The sequence below is a fragment of the Pangasianodon hypophthalmus genome, chromosome 19, assembly GCF_027358585.1.
Source record: "Pangasianodon hypophthalmus isolate fPanHyp1 chromosome 19, fPanHyp1.pri, whole genome shotgun sequence".
In the NCBI taxonomy this organism is placed as follows: domain Eukaryota; kingdom Metazoa; phylum Chordata; class Actinopteri; order Siluriformes; family Pangasiidae; genus Pangasianodon; species Pangasianodon hypophthalmus.
This window is the reverse complement of record NC_069728.1, coordinates 2389507-2415464: the sequence shown is the minus strand read 5'-3', so window position 1 is coordinate 2415464 and position 25958 is coordinate 2389507. Positions and strand designations below refer to the sequence as shown.

Genomic DNA, 25958 nt, shown 5'->3' with positions numbered 1-25958 from the left:
TTATGGCTGATCAGCGTATAATTGTTTTGTTTTTGCTATACACTGAAGATGTTTGGGTTTGAGATCAAAAGATGAATATGATCACCTAAACGAATAGCTCCAGATAGTGTTCATGTAGTCCAGCATGTGCGCAGGTGAGAAGTTGCAATAATATTTGACATTTAGCATGTGTGTGGAAAGAAATGATTGAGAATGCAGTTGACATTCCATAATTTATTACTGACCTACTCAGCTTTTATTTTTGACTTTTATTGCATTTTTTATATTAAGAGATTTAGATAGAAAAAATCTTTCACTTTTCATTTCTTAAAAAAACTATAAAATCCTATACAATTTGTTTGTGTGTGTGTGTATGTATGTATATATATATATATATATATATATATATATATATATATATATATATATATATATATATATATATATATATATATACACACACACTTTTCTGGTCATTAGTACAACACAGATAACAAGTTACTAACAAGATGATATTGATTTAAAAAAAAAAAGCATACTGTTGCAACATTTCTCAAAATGTAAAAACAAACAAAAATGCACACTAACTAAATACATGCATACATACATTACATGCGTAGACAGTCATTCTTGGGAAGTATATGATTTAATGCATTTCTTTTCTTTATATAGCCTACTTCATTGGCATGCCCTCTTCCTACATAAAAATTACATAGTGATGCCATCATTAGTTACACATCAAGACCTCCATTTGCTTTAACGGCTGGTCAGATGAACATGGTGTTCATTTACACAAGGTGTTCAATGCCTGACATTCTGGGAAACCATACACATCCTCTTCAATAAGCCACCACTGCTTCAATATGGGGTTAGTGTTGTATTTGATGTATTGTTCTGCAATTGCTATATATTCATGCTCACTTTCAACTTTTTGGTCCACATAGTCTGCCTGTCTCAACGTGTTCTCACAGAAAGCAGGAATTCTAATGAGTTACTAAGGTGATGTTGAATTACATACAAATTAAGACTGTAAGAATAAAAGACACACCTGCTGACCATGCCCTAACCTTAACTATTTGTAAAATTTTAATGTGAGCTGAATCAGGTGAATTCTTCCAGATTTACAATCCTGAGACCATGATGCGTAAAACACTGGTAAATGTAGCTCTCTTGCAGTTATCTTTCTTTGGAATAATTCGTCAATACCTTCACGATTGCACCCTTGACTGGAGCAGTAATAGCAAATGGATCTAACACTGGCAACAATCTCTGGCAATAATCACACATGCTAGTTTTCACAAATAAAAATCTAATACAAATAGTTGACAATCAACATAGCAAATCCAATGTTTAACAGGAGAAGATTCACCAATATTTCAAAGTTTTTTTTTGTAGCAGATAGCTAGCATTTTATTTTGCCCAGCATATTGCCATAGACAACATTATTTACCCATGGCTTTCACAAACGAGGATAAATTAAATACTAGCTCCTAAAATACTCAGTCAACTTTAAATATATGTTTTATGCTATTCTAAAATTGAGGTTGAACTAATGGCTGACTAATATTAAACTACCTGTCATAAGTTAGATTAGCTCATTAGTTGTATCTGATGGAATTTTCCTTTAAAATATGTTGTTAAAAATCAAAGGACCATAATATTTATATTAGGCAATGATAAAAAATTAAGCCTGATAACATAATATTTTCGTAATGGCAGGGTATGTATTGTACCTTTTTTATTGTTGTAATATAGCCCATAGGAATTTGCTCATACTACACTATTTTTATTGTTATGTATTATTTTTAATATTGTATTGTTTTAGTTGACGGACTGCTTATGTACCTAATATTCATTGTTCTCTATGTTCTAGCAATTATTCCAACTACTGTGTTTAGTTCCTGCAGCCTGTGTTCTTCCTACAGCTATTTTGCACATTGTTCTTGTCAACTGGTGCGTATCTAATTCTATAACACTGGCATTGCTGACAGCTCTTTAAGATAGATGCTTGGACTGTATACTGTCTTACTAGTAAGTCACTTTATTAAAAAAAGAAAGGAAAAAAAGCAGAATGTTAATGTGGGTGAATAAACAAAGGCTGCTGCTGACTGTAATTGGTAATAATTTGGAAAAATTCTTTCACTGCCACTTTCAATGTCACTACCATGTCTATTGTAATGTCCATTTATCCACATAAATTCAGCTACTATTCTGGACATATAAAATGACTTGAAACATTTGGTTAATTCTCAGCACATGCTTGTTGGTTCTTGTATTACACCTTCAGTATGCTGCAAAAGGGATGGAAACATAGACAAATTACAAAGGACATCTTGTTCCAATGTAGTGTCATGAAATTGTACCTTCCTGTTCATTTGTGTAGAATGGACAGTGTATAACATCTGCTCTGCTCAACTATTCAATAAACTTAAAGTCATGCTACATTTATGAAAGCTTGCTCATTAGCTTTTGCACATATTTGATAACCAGGACGATAATTACTGAATTCCAAGTCTATACATTTTGTCTAATAAAAATACATATTCAGCACACAGGATTTTCAGTAATCTTAAATATATTATTTTCAGCCTTTCATTTATAAACATATTGATTTCTGGCCACATTTAGGACATAGGCTACAATTTTGGACAATTTAATACTTAATAGTATTAGTACTACTCTCTCTATCTACTCTCAGAAATAACTCCCCATTTTTTAGCAGCTCGTGCGATAATTTTAACATGAACTGCAGGCTTTACTTCCCAGACTTCCAATTTTTGTCTTACCCAAATAACAGGTGACCTGGCAACAGAAGCAGGCAGATGCTATGTACTAGTCTGGATGATTAGTGGAGTTGTTGAGGGTCATCCCACTTGAAAAGGTGGATCCACTTTGACCCCCATGACCTGTGAAATGCTACATGTAATTTCGTCCTACTGGACGGGACATTCCCTGTTACACTCACACAAACATCTCAGACACTGGTCACATGGTCAGGGTTATCTCTGACTTCGATGCACTCAATCTCCTCCCTCTCCCGCTCCCGCTCCCGTTCTTTCCTCTTTGCCCGTTTCTTTTTCTTGTGCCTTTTCTTGGAGGGAGGGAAAAAAGTCAAGAACACTGGGAGGATGATGAAACAGTGCAGCACTGTACATCCTGTGGTGAGTAACGAGCACTTGAACAGTGTGTAGGTCAGGTTGGAAGGCACAAAGAGCAGGGGCATTATCCCAATCACAAAGCATGAGGCATTCTGTAAAATGGCTGCCCCATGCTCTTCGAGCGAAATCTTGATGCATTGAGTCCTGGTGTGCTCGGTGGCCAGTACAAATGTGTAGAGGTGAGGGGCACAGTGATCCATGGCAAAGTTGAGAGTATAAATAAGGCACAGGATAGAGATACTGTCCATATCTACATTCCAGAGTGTCATGAGGCCTAGGACACCCAGCTCCACAGAGGTGACGGTCAAAATCAACCAGAAGTTCCCTAAGGGGTTAATGACAAGGAAGAAAGTGAGGATTAGGATGGTCAGGACACTGAAACCTGATGTTAGAATTGGGGAGACAACCGAGGAACTGTAGCGGTCCATGAACACAAAGGTGGGGTTGAAGACAATGAACTTGATGCTGTTTATAAGAGAGAGGGGTCTGAGTCTCTCAAGCAGCTCCACCACCTCCTCCCTTGTCTTCTCTGTGGTTCTGGCTACCAAGTACATCCTGGATGCAATGATGTCATACTCATCCCCATTTTTTGAGAAAATGATGTCTTCTGTGAAGTGCTGATACTCTGGTCTCCTTAGAAATGAAGTCTTGAGAATATTTATGAAATCACTTTTGGTTGATGCACTGACATTTGTGACCTTCAAATAATTAAAGTAATTATCAATCCATGAAATCTTATTGAAACCCTGCCCTAGTGTCTTGAGGTGCTCCTGTACTGTGGAGTTCCAGTATTCAATGGGCTCATAGATGTAGAATCCTATCACTGGGCTATAGTTGCTGAACAATTTCTGCTGGGTCAGGGCAAATGACACACTGGGTGAATTGCTGGCTAATAAATTCACTATATTGTAGCCATCACTGATTTGTAAACATCCCATGAATGAAAACGAGGCATAAATCAGGTAGAGAATGACCACAAAGGGCTTGACATATGTGTTAGTAATCCACTCTGTGTAATGCTCCCTCAGAAAGTGCTGAATAAAGTGATTCTGGTAGGGCATACTGTCATGGTGTGTGGAGAGATCATGGCCATCACTCATCATGGTCTTGAACCATGTGGGCTGGCGGTCCAGGTATTCTACTGAGGGGATTTTGCAGCAGAAAACGCTGTGGTAGCGGTTCTGCTCAAGTTGGCCAGCAAACACCAGGCAGGAGCCATAAAAAGAAAAGACGTAGAAGTAATTTACCAGGATGGCCACACACATGCTCTGACAGAACACCTTCACGGACTCGATGTTGGTGAAAGGACTGGCGCCCATGCCAAACGTGATGATATACAATGAACTTGTCATGGTGTAGCATACCATCACATCAGCAAAGGCATCTGCCACTCGCTCTTTGAAGGGCAGACTCTCTCGGGTTCTTCTCCAGCCAGCCAGGAGCTCAAACACTCCTTTGGTTCCATGCCCTATGAAGAAACACGAACATTTAAGGTATTTAAATATTCAAAGAGTGATTTAAATTTCGACAGATTCTGTGAACTGTTAAAATGCTGTCTTCATCAATGACTTTGTTTATATAATTTTTTAAGCCTTCTTGACATGACAGCAGGATTGCATGTACAGCTTGATAGACAGAACAGATCATGAGGTATACCTTAACACAGTGGTCTAAAAGTGTTTGTTGTGATGGGAGTGCAATCAGGGGCTCTGGCAGGTCTAGTTATGACAGCATAACTAAAAGGGAGTGCCAGAAAGTAACAAAGGCATTAGGGCACCCTGGAACTTAAAGTCCCACCACTCCACTGTCAACAAACCTGAGTGATCATGTGAGAAAGGGTGAGCGACAGCATCTTTCTATATCCATGAAACACCCAGTTCTGTGCCAGTACCTAAGAGAAAAGCAATTTAACAAATTGCCTGACTAAACAAATGGGTTTTCACTAATTGGAAGGCAGTCTCGTAACTTGGGGGCTTTGCAGGGACTGCACAGATTTGCACAGAACTGATATAGAGCCTGCATTTTTTATTCAAAACAGTCACTCTGGATCATAAGACAGTTCAAAGCTTTAAATGTCATTGGTAGTATTTTACTGGGAGCCAACTTAGTGTGAATAAAATGGGGTAAAAGGGTTAAACTTTCTGGTTCTAGTAAGGACTTATTCTAGTAAGGAGTTTGTTTATGCACCTACTGGAACATCCAGACAGCAATCCATTACAGTAGTCCAACCTAGAGGTAATAAATGCACGAACAAATTTTTCTGCATTATGTAATATCATTACATTTCTAAGTTTAGCAATCTTTCTGAGATTAAAAAAGCTAACCTGGTAATATGAGCTTCAAACAAGAGACCACCAAGGTGTGTGATTAATCACACCAAGGTCTTTGACGGCTGCTCGTGATATAACTGAAAGGCCACCGAGAGTTACTACATGGGCAGTGGTGGCTCAGTGGTTAAGGCTCTAGGTTACTGAAGGCCTTTAACCCTATCTGCTCCAGGGGCACCTTATCATGGCTGACCCTGCGCTCTGAACCCAGCTTCCTAACAAGCTGGGATATTCAAAGAGAAGAATTTCACTGTGCTGTAATGTATGTGTGGCAATGTATGTATGTTCTTCTTCTTCTGCATAACCAGGCATCTTACTTCTAGTTAGAAGAATATTGTGAACTATCAAAATCTGTACTGAGACCAAGGAATTTTCTTTCTTCTTTTTTCTCCTGCTTCTACATTTTTTCAACAAATTGTTTTCTTTAGGGACAGCAACTCCCATTAGATTTCCCCATCATTCGTCCTCAAACATTAAACGTAACATCCTCACTATTTCAGCATGACCTACCTTGACTTTATTCAGTTCTTGGGTGCACAGTGCTTAGCTATTATTCCTTTCATTAGTGGTAATGTTATCTTTGTAATAGTGTAGACCAATAGTCAGTCTGACGGAGAAGATTGTAGCATTAGATGTGCGCTTTCGGATGGTAGAGAGGAAAAGTTATACTGACAGTGGTATAGATTGAGTTGAGGATGTTCTGGGTGCCTTAGGCCGAGACAGTAAGCCCCTAAGTCCATCATTAGAGCCATCACAGCCAGATGAGTGGGTGATGAGTCAGCAATAATTTTGATTTATCCACAAAATTTTTTTGCCGTCCTTCTCACTATTTAGTACTGAATTGAATTTCTTCAGGAATTTGCGGATTTCCTTTCCGCTTTTTCTACGCTGTCTCAGTAGAAAAAAACAATAAACATTGAAGACTTTATTGAAGACAATATTCATCATTATAATCCAGCTGATGAGAGCAGTGTTTGTGTCTATATATTAAATGTTGCTCCTCACCCATGTAACTAGATATAAGATGGCTAGTAACGCAAAGGTAGGTAATCATGTAACATTGCTAGCTAATATTATGGTAACTAGCGGTCACTTGCGTAAGCCATTTGCTCCATTACAATAATTTAATTACAAATTTACTTACTAAGCAAATTGACTGGTTATTAGCAGTAGCTCAAAACCATGACTGTGCATGCAAAAAATAAAAAAAGCTTTTTTATTTTAATTAGCTTTATGCATGCTGCCAGTGTCCAGTGTAAAGGCTACTTGGATTAACATTACAGCATGTTGGATGTGGTGCTGCTGCAGTCTGATGTAAAATGAGCTTAAGGGGAGCTGCAAACTGAATGAAGGCTAATGAAATTTTAATAATACCAATATGACAGTTTATATTATAATGCATAGAACTTATTATAAATAACAGTTGGTTTAAAAAAAAAAAAAGTAACCCCATCTGCATCTCAGGTGACCCCAAGGCTGAGAACCTATGTCTTAGGATCAGAATACGGATCAGGGGTTCATGAGCATATAGAGTACATTGGGATGCTTTAATGCTGTCACCCCCCTCAGTCAGGTGATCACTCAAGTTTGTTGATGGTGGAGTGGGCATTTTATGTCCCTGGGTGCCACCATATATAAAATATAAATATACATCCCAATTTCTATAAATCTGCTTTGCGACAGTGTCTATTGTTAAAAGTGCTATACAAATAAAAGTGAACTGAACTGAATTGGACGGTGGTTTTGATATGCTCGCAGGGATGCTGATGTCTCCGGGTCATGCCTGTGTTACATTCTGGCTCTCCTATTTAGTTATGCTGTCATAGCTAGACCCACCCCCTACACACCCCTTCAGGCCACCGTATGCTCTTAGTATACCTAATAATCTGTTCTTCGAGCTGCACATGTTCTCCTGCTGCCTGATGTGATGTCGGGGCCAGAGCCTGACACCTTTCTCCTGCTGTGGCTCTCCTCAACCTCTGGACCTGTCTGATTCATCCTGATGGTCTCGTCCTTCTGCTTCTTCAGCTCAAAGCTATGTAATGACTAACCTCCTGCTTTGACCATGAGAATGTGAACAAGGGCCATTGCCAAAAATCCAGAACACAAACACTGGAAGGACATAGAGAGTTGTGGTACACTGGGCTGTTGAAGGCCAACATCCTTCACCCATCTGAAATGATGTGGTCAGGCGCTGGTGGACTTATGCCTGTGTGACCTTTTTAGTTATGCTGTCAACTAGACCTGCCAAAATTTCTGTGTGCACTTTTACACCCTTGTAAGCAATTACACACTCCTCTCATATCTAACAGTCAGTTCTGTATGTTGAGCTGCACATGAACCCGATGCCAGATCCTGACACACATTCTCCTGCTGTGGGCACTCAGAAGTTTCTAACTGTTCCTTCACTCCTGCTCTTGGTGCAAATAAAATTTTTAAGTAAAATGTAGATTTTAATAATGTACTATCAAGAATTGCTAATCATTGTATTATTAATTAATTGGAATTAATAAAAATTAATTTTGGCTTCTTTGTGCCATGCTGGTCTCCAGCACACCTTCACTGTGCTGTATCATGCTGACCAGAGCTATTCCTCCTCCCTTAGACATACAGGAAAGGATCACTTTCATTGCTCATGGTTCTCGGTCTGGGGGTAAATCTTTCATGGTATAAATAGCCACTGTCTCAGCAAGACATGTCTCTTTCTTTTCCCTTCACTTCCTGTCCTCCACCGCTGTGACTTCCTTAGGTAAGAAAATGCACCCTGTCTCTCTCTGCTACATTTAATGCCTCTGAAATAAAAGATTCAGTGCACCACTGAATATTACTGAGTTTTAGTCAGTGCATCACTCGGCTCCTGTCTTGGAGCTATCTGCATTTATGACTCACCTCCTGATGCTGTGGATAATCTCACCTGGATATACTAGAGACTTCCCAAAAACGCCTTATGCCTTTGACTCACCTTTAGTGGATAATTTCACTGCTCTGATTACAAAAACTCCCATATTTATTCCTTTACTTCAATTCATTATAGCGCCACATCAAACATTTAGTGTTCCTTCAACACGTTCAGTACTGTAAGCCTTTTCTTTACATGACTGTATACTGTAATGATTAAAATCCCACTATCCAGTGTCATCTAGAAGACGATGAGTTCCCTTTTGCACCTGGTTCTCAGTGTTTCTGTCATTATGGAATGTTGTTTTAGTCCAAATTAATTAAATAAATATGCACATGATATAAATAATAAAATGAGTAGGTGCAGCAATAAATATACAAATAAGTCAAACAATAAATAATACTGAATTCACTATAAAGATTTTCATCATATTCATTTTCATAATAACACTGTCACATTTCAGTACATTTTTTATTTCAAACTAGATCTTACGTCAACATTGTATTTTTCTAAAAATATGACATTTATTTCATAATGACACACTTATTTCATTCTGGTGTAATCTGTCAATCAACACAAATGGGGCTGAACTTAGTCGGATGATTTGCTAATCCTTTGCTATCGATTATTTTCTCCTGGAGCGGGCGGAGCGTCTCTAGCACAAGACTGGTGAAGTGTGTGACAAATCAGTGTGTGCTAGCTATCAGATGGAACCACGCGTGAGCACCGAATGTGACGCTTTCTTTAGCTGATCAAACAGATACACATGATTTAACAGCTGATGCTATTTTGACCTGCATTGAAGATTTGTAATGTGTAATGGGTGTAATGAACATAAACAGTAAGAAGCTTATTCATGATTGTTTTATGATTATTTAAATAAGTGGATTATTTACTCTAATCATCCCTTTGTGTGTGTGTGTGTATGTGTGTGTGTGCTTAATACTTTGCTCCAGTAGTATTATTATGCCATCAATAAGACCTTGTGATGTAATTTCATTGTCAGTTATTGACAGATATTAGATTTTAGCCTCCCATCTAATATCAGCACTATGCAGCCACCACTGTCTAGGCTGATAAGTGGATATAGACACTGATGATGCAGTTGTCATTCGTTTAATACTGACTGAGCACTGTGGAAGATCGTATGGAAGACTTTGGCAGCGACAGGCTGCTGTTGCAACAGTCTTTGAGGTGGAGGAATGCCGGAAAAATGGTTTGCAGCCTCTCTGAGAAGTTCAGAAATAGTCTTCTCAGCCATATATTCACGTAGCCTTCACTTTCCCCGGGATTCAGCTGGAAAATAATGCAGGATATGTGATGATTTTATTTGGTGTGCTGTTCCTTTGGCCTGAATGTGTCAGATCTTCTCTGACTCCTCCCCGCTGGTGTTGACTGACAGATTACAACAGAATGAAATAAAAGTCTCATTCTGAAATAAAAATGAGCTGAAATGTAACGATTGTGAAAATTAGTATGTTGTGATAACATTTACAATGAGTACGGTATTATTTGTTTATTGTCATTTATATATTTATTTCTGCCTTTACTCATTTCATTATTTATATCATAATTTTGACTAAAATGGTATTCAAGGGAGTTTTTCCTGGCCACTGTCACCTCTGGCTTGCTCATTCTTGCAATAAATATTGTATAAATGTCTGCATTGGACAGTCTATTATGTTTATTGTGCATGCTGTATGAGATCAAATGAAGTTGACTCGCCCAACGAATTTGCTAGCCCAGGTTTAGTATGAGCACAACCGCACAAAAGCCTGTGTGTACTGTGTGTATTGTTTGAAGCATCACCACCATGGCAACCTTATTAGGTCAGCATGATTTCATACTATCCCAGCTAAGAGTTACGTTTTGTCCCATCAGACTCCATACATGACACCACTTCTTACAATATAATCTACAATACAATAAAATATGCAAAAAGCAAAGGGGTTTGAATATTTCCTGAACACGCCCAGTCATCAACTGTGCAGCCGTTGAAGAATGCAGATGGACGTCTGTCCTTTGTCCACAAAGGTCCTGTTTACTACATCTATAATGCACAACAGTTCCTTTCTGAATTCTTATATACACTATACCCTCACTGGCTACTTTAAAATGAATACAAGTACTGCTGCTCATTCACGCCTTTATCCAATCAGCCAATCATGTGGCAGGGATGGACTTCTGCAACTTGTGCTCAGAGCGGAGATACATATGGTTAATGTCTCAGATAAATTTAGGAAACCTTTCATGCTCACAAAATTAAAACCCAATTAAAAGAAAAGGAGATATTTAATCACCTAATGAGTTTCAGAGATACTCAAACCAGCCAGGCTCCAACATCCAACATCCACGGTCAATGAGTCAATGAGATCAGTTTTTTTTTCCACATTCTGATGTTTTATGTGAACATTAAGTGAAGCTCTTGACCTGGATCTGCATGATTGTATGCATTGCGATGACTGGCTGAGTGAATAATTGCATGAATGAGCAAGAGTTCAGGTGTTCCTATTAAAGTGGCTGGTGAGTGTAATTAGATATAGTGCTAAACATTTTGCGTAGACTGAGATGAAGTAGGGAATACAAAATCTACCTGATTTACCTTCCTGTTTTTGTCCACTGAAAGCAATTCATCTCTACTTCTGCTGCCAAGAAGTGAAGCAGCCTCAAAGTGGATCTAAAAATAGGCACTCAGCATTCATTTGAATGAAAGTAACTCCAGTATTACCCACCCCTCTCACCGACATGCAGTCATTACACGACTGCTCTTGCTGACAGTCTGATCAGGTCTTGCAGTGACATTTTCACTCATCTGAAGAACATTTCTTTTGTTCCTTACATATTACACTAATGCATGAACATCACAGTCACTGAATGTGAATGTGACTGTGATGTGACTGTGAATTCCAGCCCTATTTACTGACGTCTATACTGTGGATCTGAATGCACATCACTTTAGTCCCTTTTCATACTGAAACACGGCGAGGTGGGTCTTTGTGACTGAAGCTTCCATGCCCCAATAATGAAGCCTTAAAAAGTTACTTAGATCTCTTCCTCTTGCCATCAGATTTAAAAAGGGCTCCAGCTACAAACTATATGAAATGTATATAACTTAATGAGATATGTCACTTCAATAATGTAAGAGATTCATACAAAACAAAAAAGAACTTTAACACTACCTACAATGGTAATGTTACAGCCTTGTGCACTCGTGGTCAATTTGATTAGAGCTGTGTGTGAGTGTGAGAGCTGCATGTGTGTGAGGGATACTGTATGTCCGAACAATGACAGCGCATACATGTGCTTCTGCTATGCGATAACTAAAATTGTATCTGTAGCTCACATTTTGCTTTGTTTTTGAATTTCCTCTATTCAGTTAAGAGCTTTCTGTTAGATGAAAGCACAAGAAAAGTTTAGCTGAGCAAAAGCTGCACAAAATGCCACACAGTCTGCCACTCACAGTATTTGTAAAGCTTTCAGTGGGTACTCTGGGCAAGTAACAGCTAGCTGGGCCAACCGCACATCGCGCCAACAGGATAGCAGCACTGTCTGGTAAGACTCATGGTGGTGGTCTGTGTGTTTACATAAACAATGAATGGTGCAGGAATGCCGACGTGGTCTCAAGCTATTGTTTGTCACTTCCTGCAGAGGCTGAAGACAGCCAAATTCCCTGCTCCTCACCGCTTTCTACAGAGGGATGATAGAGATCGTCCTGACCAGCTGTCTCACCATGTGGTACAGGAACTGCACAGCCTCTAACCACAAGACCCTACAGCGAATTGTGAGAACAGCTGAAAAGATCATCAGAGTCTTTCTACCCACCATCGAAACCTCATTCAACAACCACTGCATCAACAAAGCCACCAGTATAGTGGAGGAACCCTCTCACCCCTCTCATGGACTCTTCACCCTCCTGCCATCTGGCAGAAGGTACAGGAGCATCTGTGCCACCACCAGCAACAGCTTCTTCCCTGAGGCAGTCAGATTACTCACCACCCTGCTGCTTCCCAACGCTCACCTGGGCTAGTCAAACACCTTACCCAGTATGACTCAGTACCACTGCACACCTGCACTTTACAAAGCTGCACCGGACACTTTTATATTATGGATCTTGTTTTTGCTGCCAATATTGCTGCTACACTTGTGCTGCTACATCACACAATAGTTTACAGTTTACAGCCCATGTTCTGTGTATTTATTGTCCTGTTCTGTGTGTTTATTGTCCTGCACTCGTCTGACACTGTTGTGTATTTGCACTTTATGTAGTCTCGCGCACTGTTCTGTGTTGCACCATGGTTCTGAAGAAACATTTCGTTCCAATGTATACAAACTATATAGAGCAGTGACAATAAAAACTCACTTGACTTGACTTGGCTTGATAAGGCCACCTACTGACTGTTATAAGTGTAAATGTAAAATGTTCAAGATCCATTCAAGATACATGAAAAGGCCAGGTGTTAATGACTACCATTCGAGTGATCCAATCACATGTTAATGCGAGATGTAAACAGGGCCTAAAGTTAGCCATATTTTATATACTCTATGGAAAAAATATTGTCAAAGTGTTTTTATCTGTTTTATTTACAGGAACAAACAAAAGCCCACAAAGGTGACTTTTTGAGAAGACATTTATAGAAATTAGCACAATCACATGCAACAAGGAACACATACCCATCGCAAAGAAGGGGATACCGAGCAGTGTGGAGTTGAACTTGCCATGCGAGATGAAAAAGATGCCAGCAGCGGTGACATTGGCGCTGCAGACAGTGAGCACACCGAGCAGCCCCAGGAAGGGCTTACCACGGAGACAGTCGCGCATAGAGCTGGAGATGGTGGCAGCCAGTAGCACCAGCACCAGGCCCACCAGCACCTCGCCCTTCGCCAGTGCACCTGTAGCATGAAAGTCACGCCACAGACCAAACGATGTTAATGCCTGCACATGCAGGTCAGGGCTGGCTGTTGCTAAATGTTGCACCATCTTGCCAAACTCGCTCTCCCATTTTTCAGCAATAGCATCCTGCACTGTGGGAGCCAGCCGACGTAGGTAGTAAGTGATCTGGACAGCTCGTGCCGACTTGACATGCCTCTCACGCCCATGTGATGCCAGCACAACACTGCCCAGCTGGTGTCCGATAAATGCCACTCGGCCATCCTGGAAAGAAAAAAAAAAGGTACAATCATATTGACTGTCTCAGAATTCACCCCACCCATGCTCCAATACTGTTTTTATACACTGATGTTAACGTCCAGTCAGGATTGCATATCAGCTGAACTGTATACCAGCTACATTACTCAAATGGCCACTTTTGGCAGATAGGGAGGAGGGTATAACGTAGAGCAGACTTTTCAGTCAAAATGCACTCAACCCTGCTTGCAAACACAATAGAATTGAAGCAATTTTATTGGTGAACTGAAGAGATTATTTTATACATGCAGCGATTCCTTGCAAAAGTGCTAACTACTGTATATGGCTTGCTAACAAGCTACTAGCCAACAAAATAATTAGCATAGTAAAGCAAAGTATCTTGCCAAGTACTAAAAAAAAAACAGTTGCCAAGGGTTGGCTACAAAACTAAAAACTCAACTTAAACATTGCAGCCTGAAAGGTTATGTATGTATCCGTGGTTCTACAAGTGAGTTAAGGACCACCAGAACAAAGAAGTGGAGCAGTCCTGTGTCCTTGTCTTCAAGTACAAAGTACAAACTAATCATCACCTTGTGACTGTGACGTCATGTGGGTAGCCTATAAAAATTGCCTGCTATATCATGCCATTCATGTAAACCCACGTTTTCATGTAAACCCAAATTGTTTTCAGATAATAGAGCCCCTTTTTGGTTCTCCCCAAGCATAGAAACCAGCCAGCTAGCGGTCACTTCCATTGAGAGGCCACACTGGACACAGTGCTGACCTAGGCACATTCTTACCTGGAAGTGCACACAGATTGATAGATTTATTAACACACTGTGGCAATACCTTTGGCAGGAATGCTGAGTCTGAACTCTAGACTCCAACACAGTCATTGCCTGCTCACCAATAACAAAAGCAGTTCACAGACTCATCCGGTTGATGGCCAGCAAGAAAGATGTTTTAAGATATTTTCTTTTTACCTTGGCTTCTTCCATTGGTTCAAATAGCAAGTTTTAACAAACTGCTTAGCATGATATCCTTACTGAAGGACTACCACTGTCTGTGGTGGCGAAGATGTTTCCTTTTTAAGAAAGGTTTTGACTATGTTTATGCACTACTGTCCACAAGAAACTCATGCAGAGACAATGCTATCACACACGCAGACTCAGAAAGAAATGACGAATCTGGGAAAAAACACCATAATTCACAGTGCAAGATAAAGGGTCCATGGTGAAATAGTAAAAAAAAAGTTTCCCTTGCTTGCATACAACCATCAAGAAGCTTGAACCATGCATACTCATAAGAGTGTGTCTAACCTGTTGCCTACATGCCAGTGTGCTGGGGTCACTCACAGTGGCCAGACCGATAAATTAAAGGTATATGGTCTGAGTGAACCAAGTATTTTGGACAGCATGTCAATTCTAACAGGTAGTGGGCACATTAGCAATAACAATAGGTGGAACCATGGCCTGTCCTGCCCGAATAAGGCTATTCAACACCCTTCTTGCACAATATGTCGGATGCACTGCAGTATAATTCACAGTGATGGAAAGCATACAGTTGTAGATTTGGACAACTGTGCACCAATGCATAATGGCATAAACTGATATGGCTGACAGACATTGAGCTTTGAGCCAACACTGAAATGGTCTGAGGTGTCGGGGGTTGCCAATACCAGCATTCCAGCCAGATATAGAAAGTGCATATATTAACTTTTAGGCTTAGTATTTGCACACTTGAGATCAGGAGCTTTGTCTGGTTTATCGCCTGCCTGCTACTGGTACTGTCTGCACAGCAGCCAATCGAGATGAGGGAACACACACAGACCCTGGCTTTACAGGGACTCTAAGGAATCTTACACACACTTTGCAAATATCCTGGGTGTCAGAACTGTTGTGAAAGTAATCACCTGAATTCCACATTAATTGCATCCAGTATGATCAGTGTACGGAACTGCAGTTTTATCTAAGAAGGCACCTTAGATCCCAAATGGAGTGGATTCCACCTCCTTTTGTTTGTTTGTTTGTTTGGTTGTTTAAATACTTGTTGAAAAGAACTCAGCCAGGTGATCTGCCTATTAGGTAATAGGGTCCCAAACCTGGTCCTGGATTACCCCCTTCCATGCACATGTAAGTGTTTTCACTGCTCCCAACATATCTGATTCGACTAATCAGCTAACTAGCCTGCTAGATTTAAATGTTAATTTTATTGTGGCAGTTACCGTATACCATGATTTACTATCAAAAAGCTTTATTCTGTTCATTTTATTCCTGTACCAGTGTTATTGTGGAGAGGTGTGAATTGTTTGCCCAGCAGGCAGCTCACAACCCTCCCTTTTCCCATCATCCTGCTCACCTGAGTCATGATACTCTACACACAGAAACCCAACAGTGTCCTGACCAATCTTATAACAGACTTGTGGCGATAAAATAATTAATTTATTTATCCTGATTGAAAATAAGTCGATTTCACACCAGTGTAGTGCAAGAAAGGGTTAATTGAAGTAGGTGTGTTAGAGCAGGAAAAAACTAAATGTAAAGGACAGGGTGTACCCCAGGACCAGTGTTGGGAACATATGCTCTAGTTATCGGCAACCAATTCACTGAAAAAAAAAAAACTGAATTTGTCTCAGTTGGGTTAATTCTTTCTGAGCTTGGGTTTTTTTTTCAGCATTTTAGTTGATTTTCACAGGGTATATGCCCTCTGCTTCGCCCTTCTCTTTCTGCTTCATGGATGAAAGTCACAGCTTTTTATATAGTAGGTGAAAAATTACTTGTGTCTCACATCATACATTTATTTTAACTTCTGTAGCAACAAAGTTTGCCTACTTAGCCTAAGTTTGCACTAAGTAATTTTGGCCAATGCTGATGCGATGTTCATGTCACAACCTCAAAAGTTTTTTTTTTTTTTAATTAATTTTTGTTCTCTCTGGGTTGAGTCTGCTTTGCCCGTTCACAGCCATTCATCGAAAATAAATATGGACAAGCAATTGTCCACTCCAGTGTGAAAATCCCTTAACACGGGAGCACATTGCTTTTACATAATGTAATGTTGCACATTATATTAAACATTGCTATTACAACTTATTTATTATACTACATCATTGCCTCACATCTAAACAGAACATTGAATGACAAGGAATATGCTGTAGCCAGACAACACAGTTAAAAACCAAAGGCTTTCTGCCATTCACTTTTGTTGCGGGTGCAAACACAGCAGGTTTTATAATGTCGCTGTAAAATTCTGGAGTGCACCAGGTGGTCAGTATTAAAATTAACAGTTTAATATTTTGCATGCTGAAAAGACATGCCAAGTTGGTAAGTACTAATAGATGGAAATAATTTATGAATTACGACAACTTATGCAACAAGGTAGACAAATTGTTTTAAGAAAATAATGCAGCAGTGAGGCAATGAAAAAGTCTCCAACATGTATTAATCATTTTACTAAAGTATTAAGGAAGCTGGAAAATAACATCTGAAAAAAGCCAGAATGACCAGCTCATTTCTGTGTTTTGGGAGCAGTTGTTCTGAAATGTTTCAAATTAATGTTTGATGACAACTGCCCAAATTAATAAGTGTTTATCCAGTTTGTGCTCATAGATTTTTCTGTGTGCTCTTGCTTTTCCAAGTTAAACCCAGTGCTTCTTGGCAGCTTACAGTGGAACCCTAGTAGGCACTTAAGCATAAGTCGCTTGTGCTTGTGACGCATAACAAGAAGCAGACATGGCTAAGAGTACAGAGAGTAGGCTCCTTGCTGACACTGAGGACAAATTAGTTCATAAATTATTCTATATAGTGGGGTCTGAAAGACTGAGACCACACTGAAAGTCTGGGATTTTTTTATTTATTTATTTAAAGCGAGAAATAAATAGAAGGTTGTAGAATTTTGAAATATTTAAAACAAAGAAAGGAAATGTTAATTTAAATATTTAATATTCAAGATTCTGTACTATTGACCATGTTAACTACTTTATACAAAAGGTCAGATTTTCCTCATGTCTAATCTCTTCTGTTGAAGCGTGTGTTCAGACGACACTCCGATGTATTTGATCTAAAATGGATCGTAAGGTTTTGCACAAACTTGAGGAGTCCATGCCAGCTCGTGTGCACACTGTCATTAAAGCAAAAAGGGGATGTACCACATACTAAGAAACTCTGAAATTCATGTAAATATTTCAAGGATTCTACTTTTCACTCAAGTTGTCAATAATATAAAGTAAAGAAAATTGTATTAAATTAAAAAAGAATGCAAAATAGAAGCATTTTGACTAGTGGACCCCACCGTCTGTCAGTAGTATGGAAGTGGTTTGGCTGCACAAAGTCCGACTCCAAAACGCCAGCTATCCTGACTAGAAGATTAAGTTTCAGTTTCATTAAGGCAGCTTTAATATCAGCCTACAGCACATTCCCTGCTGCTGCTGAGCTGCACTCCAGCAATATGCTCTGATCATGAGAACACTCCAATGGTGGCCTAGTAGCACTCTCAGCCTGGGCTCATCACTACTTCAGGGTCAGTTTTTGTACGCGAGGCAGCAGTACTAAGCTCCGCTGAAATCTGTAGTTCACTGCACTGTTGCTTTGCTGCTAACATTTGTCACATGCCCGCTTCAGACTCCTCTCCATTCTAACTTTCTGAAGGCTGTCAATCTGCCTGATCCAGGGGGCTGAGCAGCTGAGCCTTCTGCTCACTTCTTCCTGCTGTGACACTGCAACAAAAGTTACCTTACCTTTCTCTTTCTAGCCGTGTCTGTTGCTCGCTTCACTCTCTGCTGTGTCAAAACTAGGATAATGAATAGTCAGCCATATTTTCATAGCCTGTGTGCTCCATGCATCACTGCTGGCATTATGCTGGAGCTAGGAGAAGGCTCTTTAAGTGCTTGTTAGCACTGCTCCTGTCCCAGAAAATTTTATTTCTGATCACTGTCCATCATCCAAATAAATCAGATATATCTCTTAGTTTACTTACCTTTTAATATAATTCAGTTGAATTCAATTACCCTTTAATGTATGTTCAAAGCAACCCCCACTTGCACCCATGTTTATTTCTCACTTATAATTTATATACGTAAAACTCATATTGCAGATACATGTTCAGTCAAATTTGTAACCATGGCAACTATTCTGACCGAATGTATCGTTTTCATTTTATTGACGACTTGCAAAGAACAACAGAACAACCTGTGCAATGTATATCCATGTTAAGATATAATACGATGAATCTATTTGCAATGACTGACCTGTGTTTATGATGTCTATCACTATGTTAAGGGAGGAAAGTGCTGCTGTCATCTAAACGACACGTGAACAAGTGCAACCCTACATTCATTAACAGCTTATCCTTGATATTGAAAAAAAAATCAAAAAGCACAGCAACAAGAAAAGGCGACTTTGAGTGTGCCATATGGTCTGTACATCAGTTTGCTTGTTCACTATCATAATATGTGACAAAGGTCTACTAATTTAAGTCATCAGACTCTTTTTAGGTCAAAATGTGCACAGCAGTGTCGCTTAACAAATACTTCAGGGTAAGAATGGCTAACGGTATAATGGCCCTGAGGATGGCCACTGATTTAATGTTATGGGACTTTGCTCTAGGTACAAGAGTTCATTGTTTCCAAAGTTTATGCGTTTTAGTCATTTAATTATTAATATTTAGTTGTAATATTTATGCAATGATATAAAAATTAATAACCAAATACACTTATCAACCACTTTAATAGGACACCTGTACACCTGCTCATTCATGCAATTATCTACTCAGCCAATCATGTGGCAGCAGCACAATGCAGAAAATCATACAGATAGAGGTGAAGACTTTCAGTTTATGTTCACATCAAGCAAAAAAGTGGCGGTCAGTGACTTTGACTGTGGCATGGTTGTTGGTGCCAGGCTGTTTGAGTATATGATGTAAGAATTAAAAATCACCCAGTGAGCTGCAGTTCTGCAGATGGAAACGCCTTGATGATGAGAGAGGACTGAGGCGAATGGCCAGACCGGTTCGAGCTGACAAGAAAGCTACGGTCACTCAAATAACCATTATTTACAACTGTGGCGAGCAGAAAAGCATCTGCGAATGCACAACACTTCAAACTTTGAGGCAGAGAGCAGATTTTATGCATTGTGCTGGTGACACATGATCGGCTGGTTGGATAATTTTTCTCTTACAAAGCCCCACAGTTATGGAACAGCCTTCCAATTAGTGTTCAGGACTCAGATACAGTCTCAGGGTTATAGGCCAATAACATATTTGTTTAGTCAAGACCTTTGTTAATAGTTTTGTTTTTTTTTTAAGGTAAAGATGCAGTTGCCCAGGACCCCCTTGTGTCTGTGTTACTTTCTGGCTCTCCCTTTTAGTTATGCTGTCACAGCTAGTTTTGCTGGAGTCCCTGCTTGCATTCTGCACACTATGTACATTTTCTTTAACCCCCTCTCAACCCCTTTCCCCGCCCCCCATCCCGTCTGCTGAGCTACACATGCTACTCCAGAGTAGGGCTGCACAATATATCGAAATTATCAAAATATCACAAAGGTAAATATTGCACTATGCATATTGCAAGGGCTTGCAATAACTGAATGATTTTAATACTCCACAAAGTTAACAAAAGTCAAAGTTTTAGGGTGACACAGATAGCAGAGAATGCTTTCTTTTCCTCAAAAGAACATGAAACGTATTTTGATTGTTATTTTCAGTTTTTAAAAAAAAAAAACAAAAAACAAACAAACAAAAAAAAAATATATATATATATATATATATATATATATATATATATATTTTACACACTTATTGTACCACATATCACATATCGCATTATTTAACAGGATATCACGTTTCTTTAATATCCTGCAGCCCTACTCCAGAGATGCCAGTGATTCTGACTCCTTCTGCTCTCCCGAACTGCCTAATCCATCCTGATCAGACTTCTGGTTGGAGTTCTCATCATCTGAAAATCACTCACTACTGCTGAGGATGGTCCCACATGGACAGCCTAAAGATCACCATGGGATTACTGTGGATGGTGCCACTTAAAATCCATGAAGATGGCTGTAGATGTTCTTCCTTGGATAACCTTAGGACTGCAATTGCTACGAACAGTTTTGCACTCAAGTCTCCATTATTGAACAGTTGATAACATCAACACAGTAGACTTTAAGTTAAAACTATAATGAATTCAGAAATGACTCTGATGCTTATATTCATAAGTTGCTCATAAGTTCCTCTTTACACAATTGCCCTTTTTGACTATATAGTACACAGTTATAGAGTGGATTTATTTATAATTACACTATCGGGTGTCACTCAGATGAGGATGGGTTCCCTTTTGAGTCTGGTTCCTCTCAAGGTTTCTTCCTTATTTCGTCTCAGGGAGTTTTTCCTCAACACCAACACCTCAGGCTTGCTCATTAGGGATAAATTTATACATTTAAAATTTATATCTGGACTTTATATATTTCTGTCAATTTGCTTTGTGACAATGTCCATTGTTAAGAGTGCTATACAAATAAAACTGAATTGAATTGAAATGAATGAATGTAAACTCCACAACTGTTTCTTCCCAAAGGCAGTCAGATTACTCAACACCCTGCTGCCTCCCAGCGCTCACCTGGGCTAGTCAAACACCTTACCCAGTATGACTCAGTACCACTGCACACCTGCACTTTACAAAGCTGCACCGGACATTTATGGAACACTATACGTATTGCTGCTAACCTGCCAATAGTTTACAGTTTACAGCCCTATGTCCTGTGTATTTATTGTTCTGTACTCGTCTTATACTGTTGCGTATTTGCACTTTATGTACTGTTGTGTATTGTTATGTGTTGCACCATGGTCCTGGAGAAAAGACATTTCGTTCCAATGTATACAAGCTATATAGAGCAATGACAATAAAAACATCCACTTGACTTGTGTACAGGTGTTCCTATTAAAGTGATCACTGATTAAAACAAATTAGTATGTGGGATTTGGTATTCAGCTAGAAGGCAAGCGAATACTTAGTGTCTGAGTATAAACAATGTTTATCTTCCCTCTTTTTTATGATATAGTGATAATGAAGTCACAGCACAATGACTTTACATAATCTCCTTTTCACTCAAACTGAAACCTGTATCTCAAACTGCATCATGCAAACTTGGTTAACATTCTGCATCTATCAAACAACAAGATATGCTGCTACAAGAATGTGAAGAACTGTGAATTATTGTATTCATCATGTACAAAGGTTATGGAGTGAATGAATGAATGAATGAATGATCAAAGATATTTTTATCTTTATTTTTACAATATTTCCTCACTGGTAAGCGTAGTGATTTCTCTACAGGAATGGCATTATCACAACATCAAGTCTGAACTGAATATTATCTAGCCGGATACTAGGTATGTGGTGATAATTAGGGTTTATACAATAAGCAAAGTTGCTTATTTTCCAATAACTGCATGTTCTGTTGTATTCGTCTTATACCACAGCAATTTCACATCAATTATTCTTTTTAAATTTATTGACTAACAAAACAGTGTACTTTTAACTGTTTACATTTACATGCAATGTTGTGGAACATTTCTAAGACAAGTGAGTTCCAGTTATCATGTTATAACATAGACAGCTATTCCCTCACCAGCTTCTCTTGTTTTCTCTCTCTTTAATTTAATTACAAAAAAAAGCAGAGTTTATATTCTCACTACTACTGTGCAACAGTCTTGGTTTCTTGTAGTGCCTAATGTTTACTGTATAGTAGGCTTGTGAGATACAGATTTTTTTTTTCCCCTTTCCATTTTAAAATATTGTAAGATAAACAAAGTAATCGTCCGGAACCGATGGCCTAAAAAAAAAAGACAGGAAGATGAGCTTTTGCACCATTTCAGGTTTAAGGAGAGTAGGGGAGGGTGTAATAATATTATCAGCTGTGCAGGAACAGGAACGGTTTGCTGGCAGCAGCAATCACGAAACTCTGCTGGATGGTGGATTTTTAGGTGATTCTACAGTAATGCGCAGTAAACAATTTTAAAAAATTATTTTAAAAAAAAATTGCAGTAGATTTTCAATATAATCCTTCTACAAATCAGCTCTCTAATGTCCACATGGCTGATAATTTCACTGTTGATGCTGCTCAAAGTTTCTGAGCATCTGCAGTGACCAGTGAACTCTGTATTTCCCTTTGCAGAAAGTGAGCGCTTCCAGGAAGTGACGGTTAATATAGTGCAGATAATTCCAGATTCACTGGGGAGAAAAAGACCACTTTTTGGCACATTTTTGAATGATAACGCGTACTAGTGTACTCTGATGTTTAAATAGCTCCTGCGCAAAAAGAGTAAAGGTTGTCAGTTAATATAATCAGCATAAATATCACTGAATATCATGGAAGTGTAATACCATGTAAGGACAATAATACTACTACATCAAACAAGCCTAGTGTATAGCTTGTATACTGTATTATCTATTGTATAGTCTAGTCTCTTGTCTGTATTTATTGTATTTATTAACTTTTGCACTGTCTGTCACTGTGTTATGACGTCTCATGCCTCATGTTAATTTTAGCAAATTCAAATTTTATTGGTCTCACACACACAAGCATACATTCCTAAAGTCACATCTGTATGTGATGAAAGGAATGGCAAGAAAACCTACTTGAACTTGAAAAAATGCAGATTGTCAACTTCTCCTTACAGAAAGCTTAATAATAGCTTAAATAAAGTCAGGGTTTTTTCTAATCAGTTTATTATTAGTCTTAGATTATGCAGAGCCTCCACTATATAAGTCCCTGTGAATGAGTTGTTACTATAGAACTGATTAAGTATTAAAATGAGTGTGTTAACATAAAACCCTGTGATTTGACGTATAGCCAGCACTACTGTCATAGAAAATGAATAAACACCTTCTGACCAGTCAGATTCAAGAATTCAAACAGCGCTGTGGTAGAAATATGATCTTCAGTATATACTATATTATCATGTTAAATGATCAGTGTGATCACAGTGATTCCTGCCAAGGAAAAATGCTGCCAAAAAAAAAAAGACCAGCTCTAGCAGGGGTTTTTAAGAATTTTTAAAAACATGATTTCATGATAGTATCGTAAACTGTGGTGATTAGTTGAAGTAGTCAAACATTTTCTGCCATTTCATAACTTCAGGCAAAAACTGTTGCCACCTGAAGCAAAAAGTCCCTTTTGCACTTTGAAGACTTCCAGGAAGACACTTCACTGTTTGCACGAGTTTAAACAAGAGGCACAAAAAAGACTCCCTTCATCAACAACTGATAAAAGCTTTCAGGGTCAGAGAGAGTCACTCGACTGGGTATGTGTTTAAAAACCCAGCAGGATAATAGGAAAGTTTAAAGTTAAAGAACACATACAAAAAAACCAGATCCAACATGTGCAGCTGAAAAGGTTTAAGCACATTAACATGGCCTAGAGGTGCGGAAATAAATAAATGATCTCTGACTTGATTTCTCAGATTCTACCATCTGGAAGCGTTTTGTTCTATGTTGCAATGCTCCATTCACAGGTTTCGCTGTGATGTGTCCATTGTTCATGTGCATCACTAACCGTAGTTTTGTGCATTATACCCTTGCTATACTAGATGCATTTGTGTAGTCGTGCATGCACAGACAAAAAAAATTGACTTTGACTGTGGTTTTGCAGATGAAAATGATCAAATGCACACTGAGGACACATGAATCCTAAACTGTAGCCTGCGTTCATTAAAAGCCGAGAAGGTTGTAATGAAAATCACCAGCAGCAGCACTGCTACAGCAAAACAAAGCCACACACACACACACACACACACGTCCACTAAGCTTGTGTGCAATGCAGGTCTATGCAGTTGATTCATAACATGGACACAGGATAAGGGAGCACACCAGCAGGAGAGGTATGTGTTCATCATTCCGAGGGTTTCCCCACTAGCTGCGGTAGCGGTAACGTCACTACAGTCTTCGTTTCATAGGCTGCTGCTGTACTGCAGTTTCATTGTTACATAGCGTTCACGCTGCTTTAGCATTAGCGTGTTCCCATAAACACACACACACACACACACACGCGCGCGCGCGCGGCAGTTTGATCCATCAGCAGCAGTAATCTTTATTCGCCAGTTGCACCAGGAGACCCCAGTCTCACGGCTAGAATGTGTGTCTGCATAAATCATATAACATATAACATATGCACAGATTATGTAAACGTGTGGAAGTGCCACAGATGAGAGAGTAATAAAGTAGAATGAATTTGGCCTATTGCAGAGTGCAGTCATTAGCATGTCGCACGTGCACAGTGCAAGTAGCTCATTAGTAGCCCGATAATATTGATACGTTAGTGTTTATTGAGTATTAAGGTACGAGCACATGACACGCCGCGCGCACTGTGAAGGAAAAGCGACACCCCTCTTACCCTTAACGTGGTGTTCGGGTAGCTCACTGGCACTTTAGCGAACGTGTTGTTGTTCAGAATGGCCTCGCGGATGTCCTCGAAGATCGCGATTATATCATCGAGGACGCATCGGCGGGGCTCGCGCTGGCCGTCGAGCACGCAGAGGTGCGCGAACGTGTAGTTGAAGCCGCGATGCGCGACGCGCAGCTCCAGCACGTGCCGGTGCACGCGCAGCACCTGCTCGGCCAGCTCGAGCACGTTGGCGCCGCGCTTCGCGAGCAAGATGAGGCGGCCGTAGCGGCCCGGCGTGTGCAGGTCCGAGTAGAGGCGGTGCTTGGAGCGCTCCACCGGGAAGAGGCTGTCGGCGAGGCGCCGCTCGACCTTGGCGAGGCTGTGCGCGGGCGCGAGCAGCCGCTCCAGGTCAGCCTCGGGCGCGAATCCACGCAGCGCCGCGCCGCCCAGCAGCGCCGTGAGGACCGCGGGCACGGTCAGGAAGAACACCGGGTGCCGGCTCACGAACAAGCCGAGCCAGTAGAACGAGGCTTTGAGCGCGCCGTAGATCGCTTGCCGCAGCATCATCCACCTCCTCCTCCACCACCTCCTCCTCTTTCTCCTCCTCCACCACCTCCTCCTCTGCTGCTTTTGCCTAGCAAGTGCATGTGACACGCGCTCCCATGCTGCGGTTTGCAAAAAACCAGATTATTGATCGGCTACCCTCTGTGTGCTCGTGCGTGTGTGTGTGTGTGTGTGTGTGCGTGCGTGCGTGTGAGTGTGTGTGTGTGTGTGTGTGCGTGTGCTTTTTTTAGTTTCTGCTCAAGACATGCCTCCTCCTCCTCCACCCGATCCGCGTTAATCTCGCTCTGGTTACAGCAGTGTGTGCGCTGCATTATTCCTCACTCCAGCTCCAGCATCGACGGATTGATGTGCTTCACTGCAACTATGTAGTGAGCTCCACAGAGGCAAGGCAGGTTATTTTAGGCAGAGTTTCTCCATCCAGTCATCGAAAACACCCAGGCCAGGTTTTTTGCTCTTTTCTGCTCCGGATGAACGAGAAGCAAATGCTGCAGAGCTCTTGATTACTTGGCTGTGATATGAGCTTGAACTGAATAA

At 40.0% G+C, this 25958-nt stretch overlaps 1 protein-coding gene across 1 annotated transcript; it reads right to left on the bottom strand.

Moving 5' to 3' along the window:
* Window positions 1–440: 440 nt before the first annotated feature.
* On the bottom strand, window positions 441–25705 carry ptchd4 (patched domain containing 4). The gene is made up of 3 exons (XM_026946831.3): window positions 24870–25705; window positions 13035–13515; window positions 441–4605 (listed from the first exon to the last, which is right to left on the bottom strand). Exons 1-3 carry the CDS (start codon window positions 25425–25427, stop codon window positions 2954–2956), a joined length of 2691 nt encoding a protein of 896 aa, XP_026802632.1. The 5' UTR covers window positions 25428–25705; the 3' UTR covers window positions 441–2953.
* Window positions 25706–25958: the final 253 nt, after the last annotated feature.

Bases quoted from the DNA above. Each gene is read 5' to 3' on its own strand.
- ptchd4 (XM_026946831.3), bottom strand. From the start codon at position 25,427: ATGATGCTGCGGCAAGCGATCTACGGCGCGCTCAAAGCCTCGTTCTAC. The intron at 13,516-24,869 runs GTAAGAGGGGTG...TTTTCTTTCCAG, and splicing joins ACCCGAACACCACGTTAAGG to GATGGCCGAGTGGCATTTAT. The intron at 4,606-13,034 runs GTATGTGTTCCT...GTTTCTTCATAG, and splicing joins TATCCCCTTCTTTGCGATGG to GGCATGGAACCAAAGGAGTG.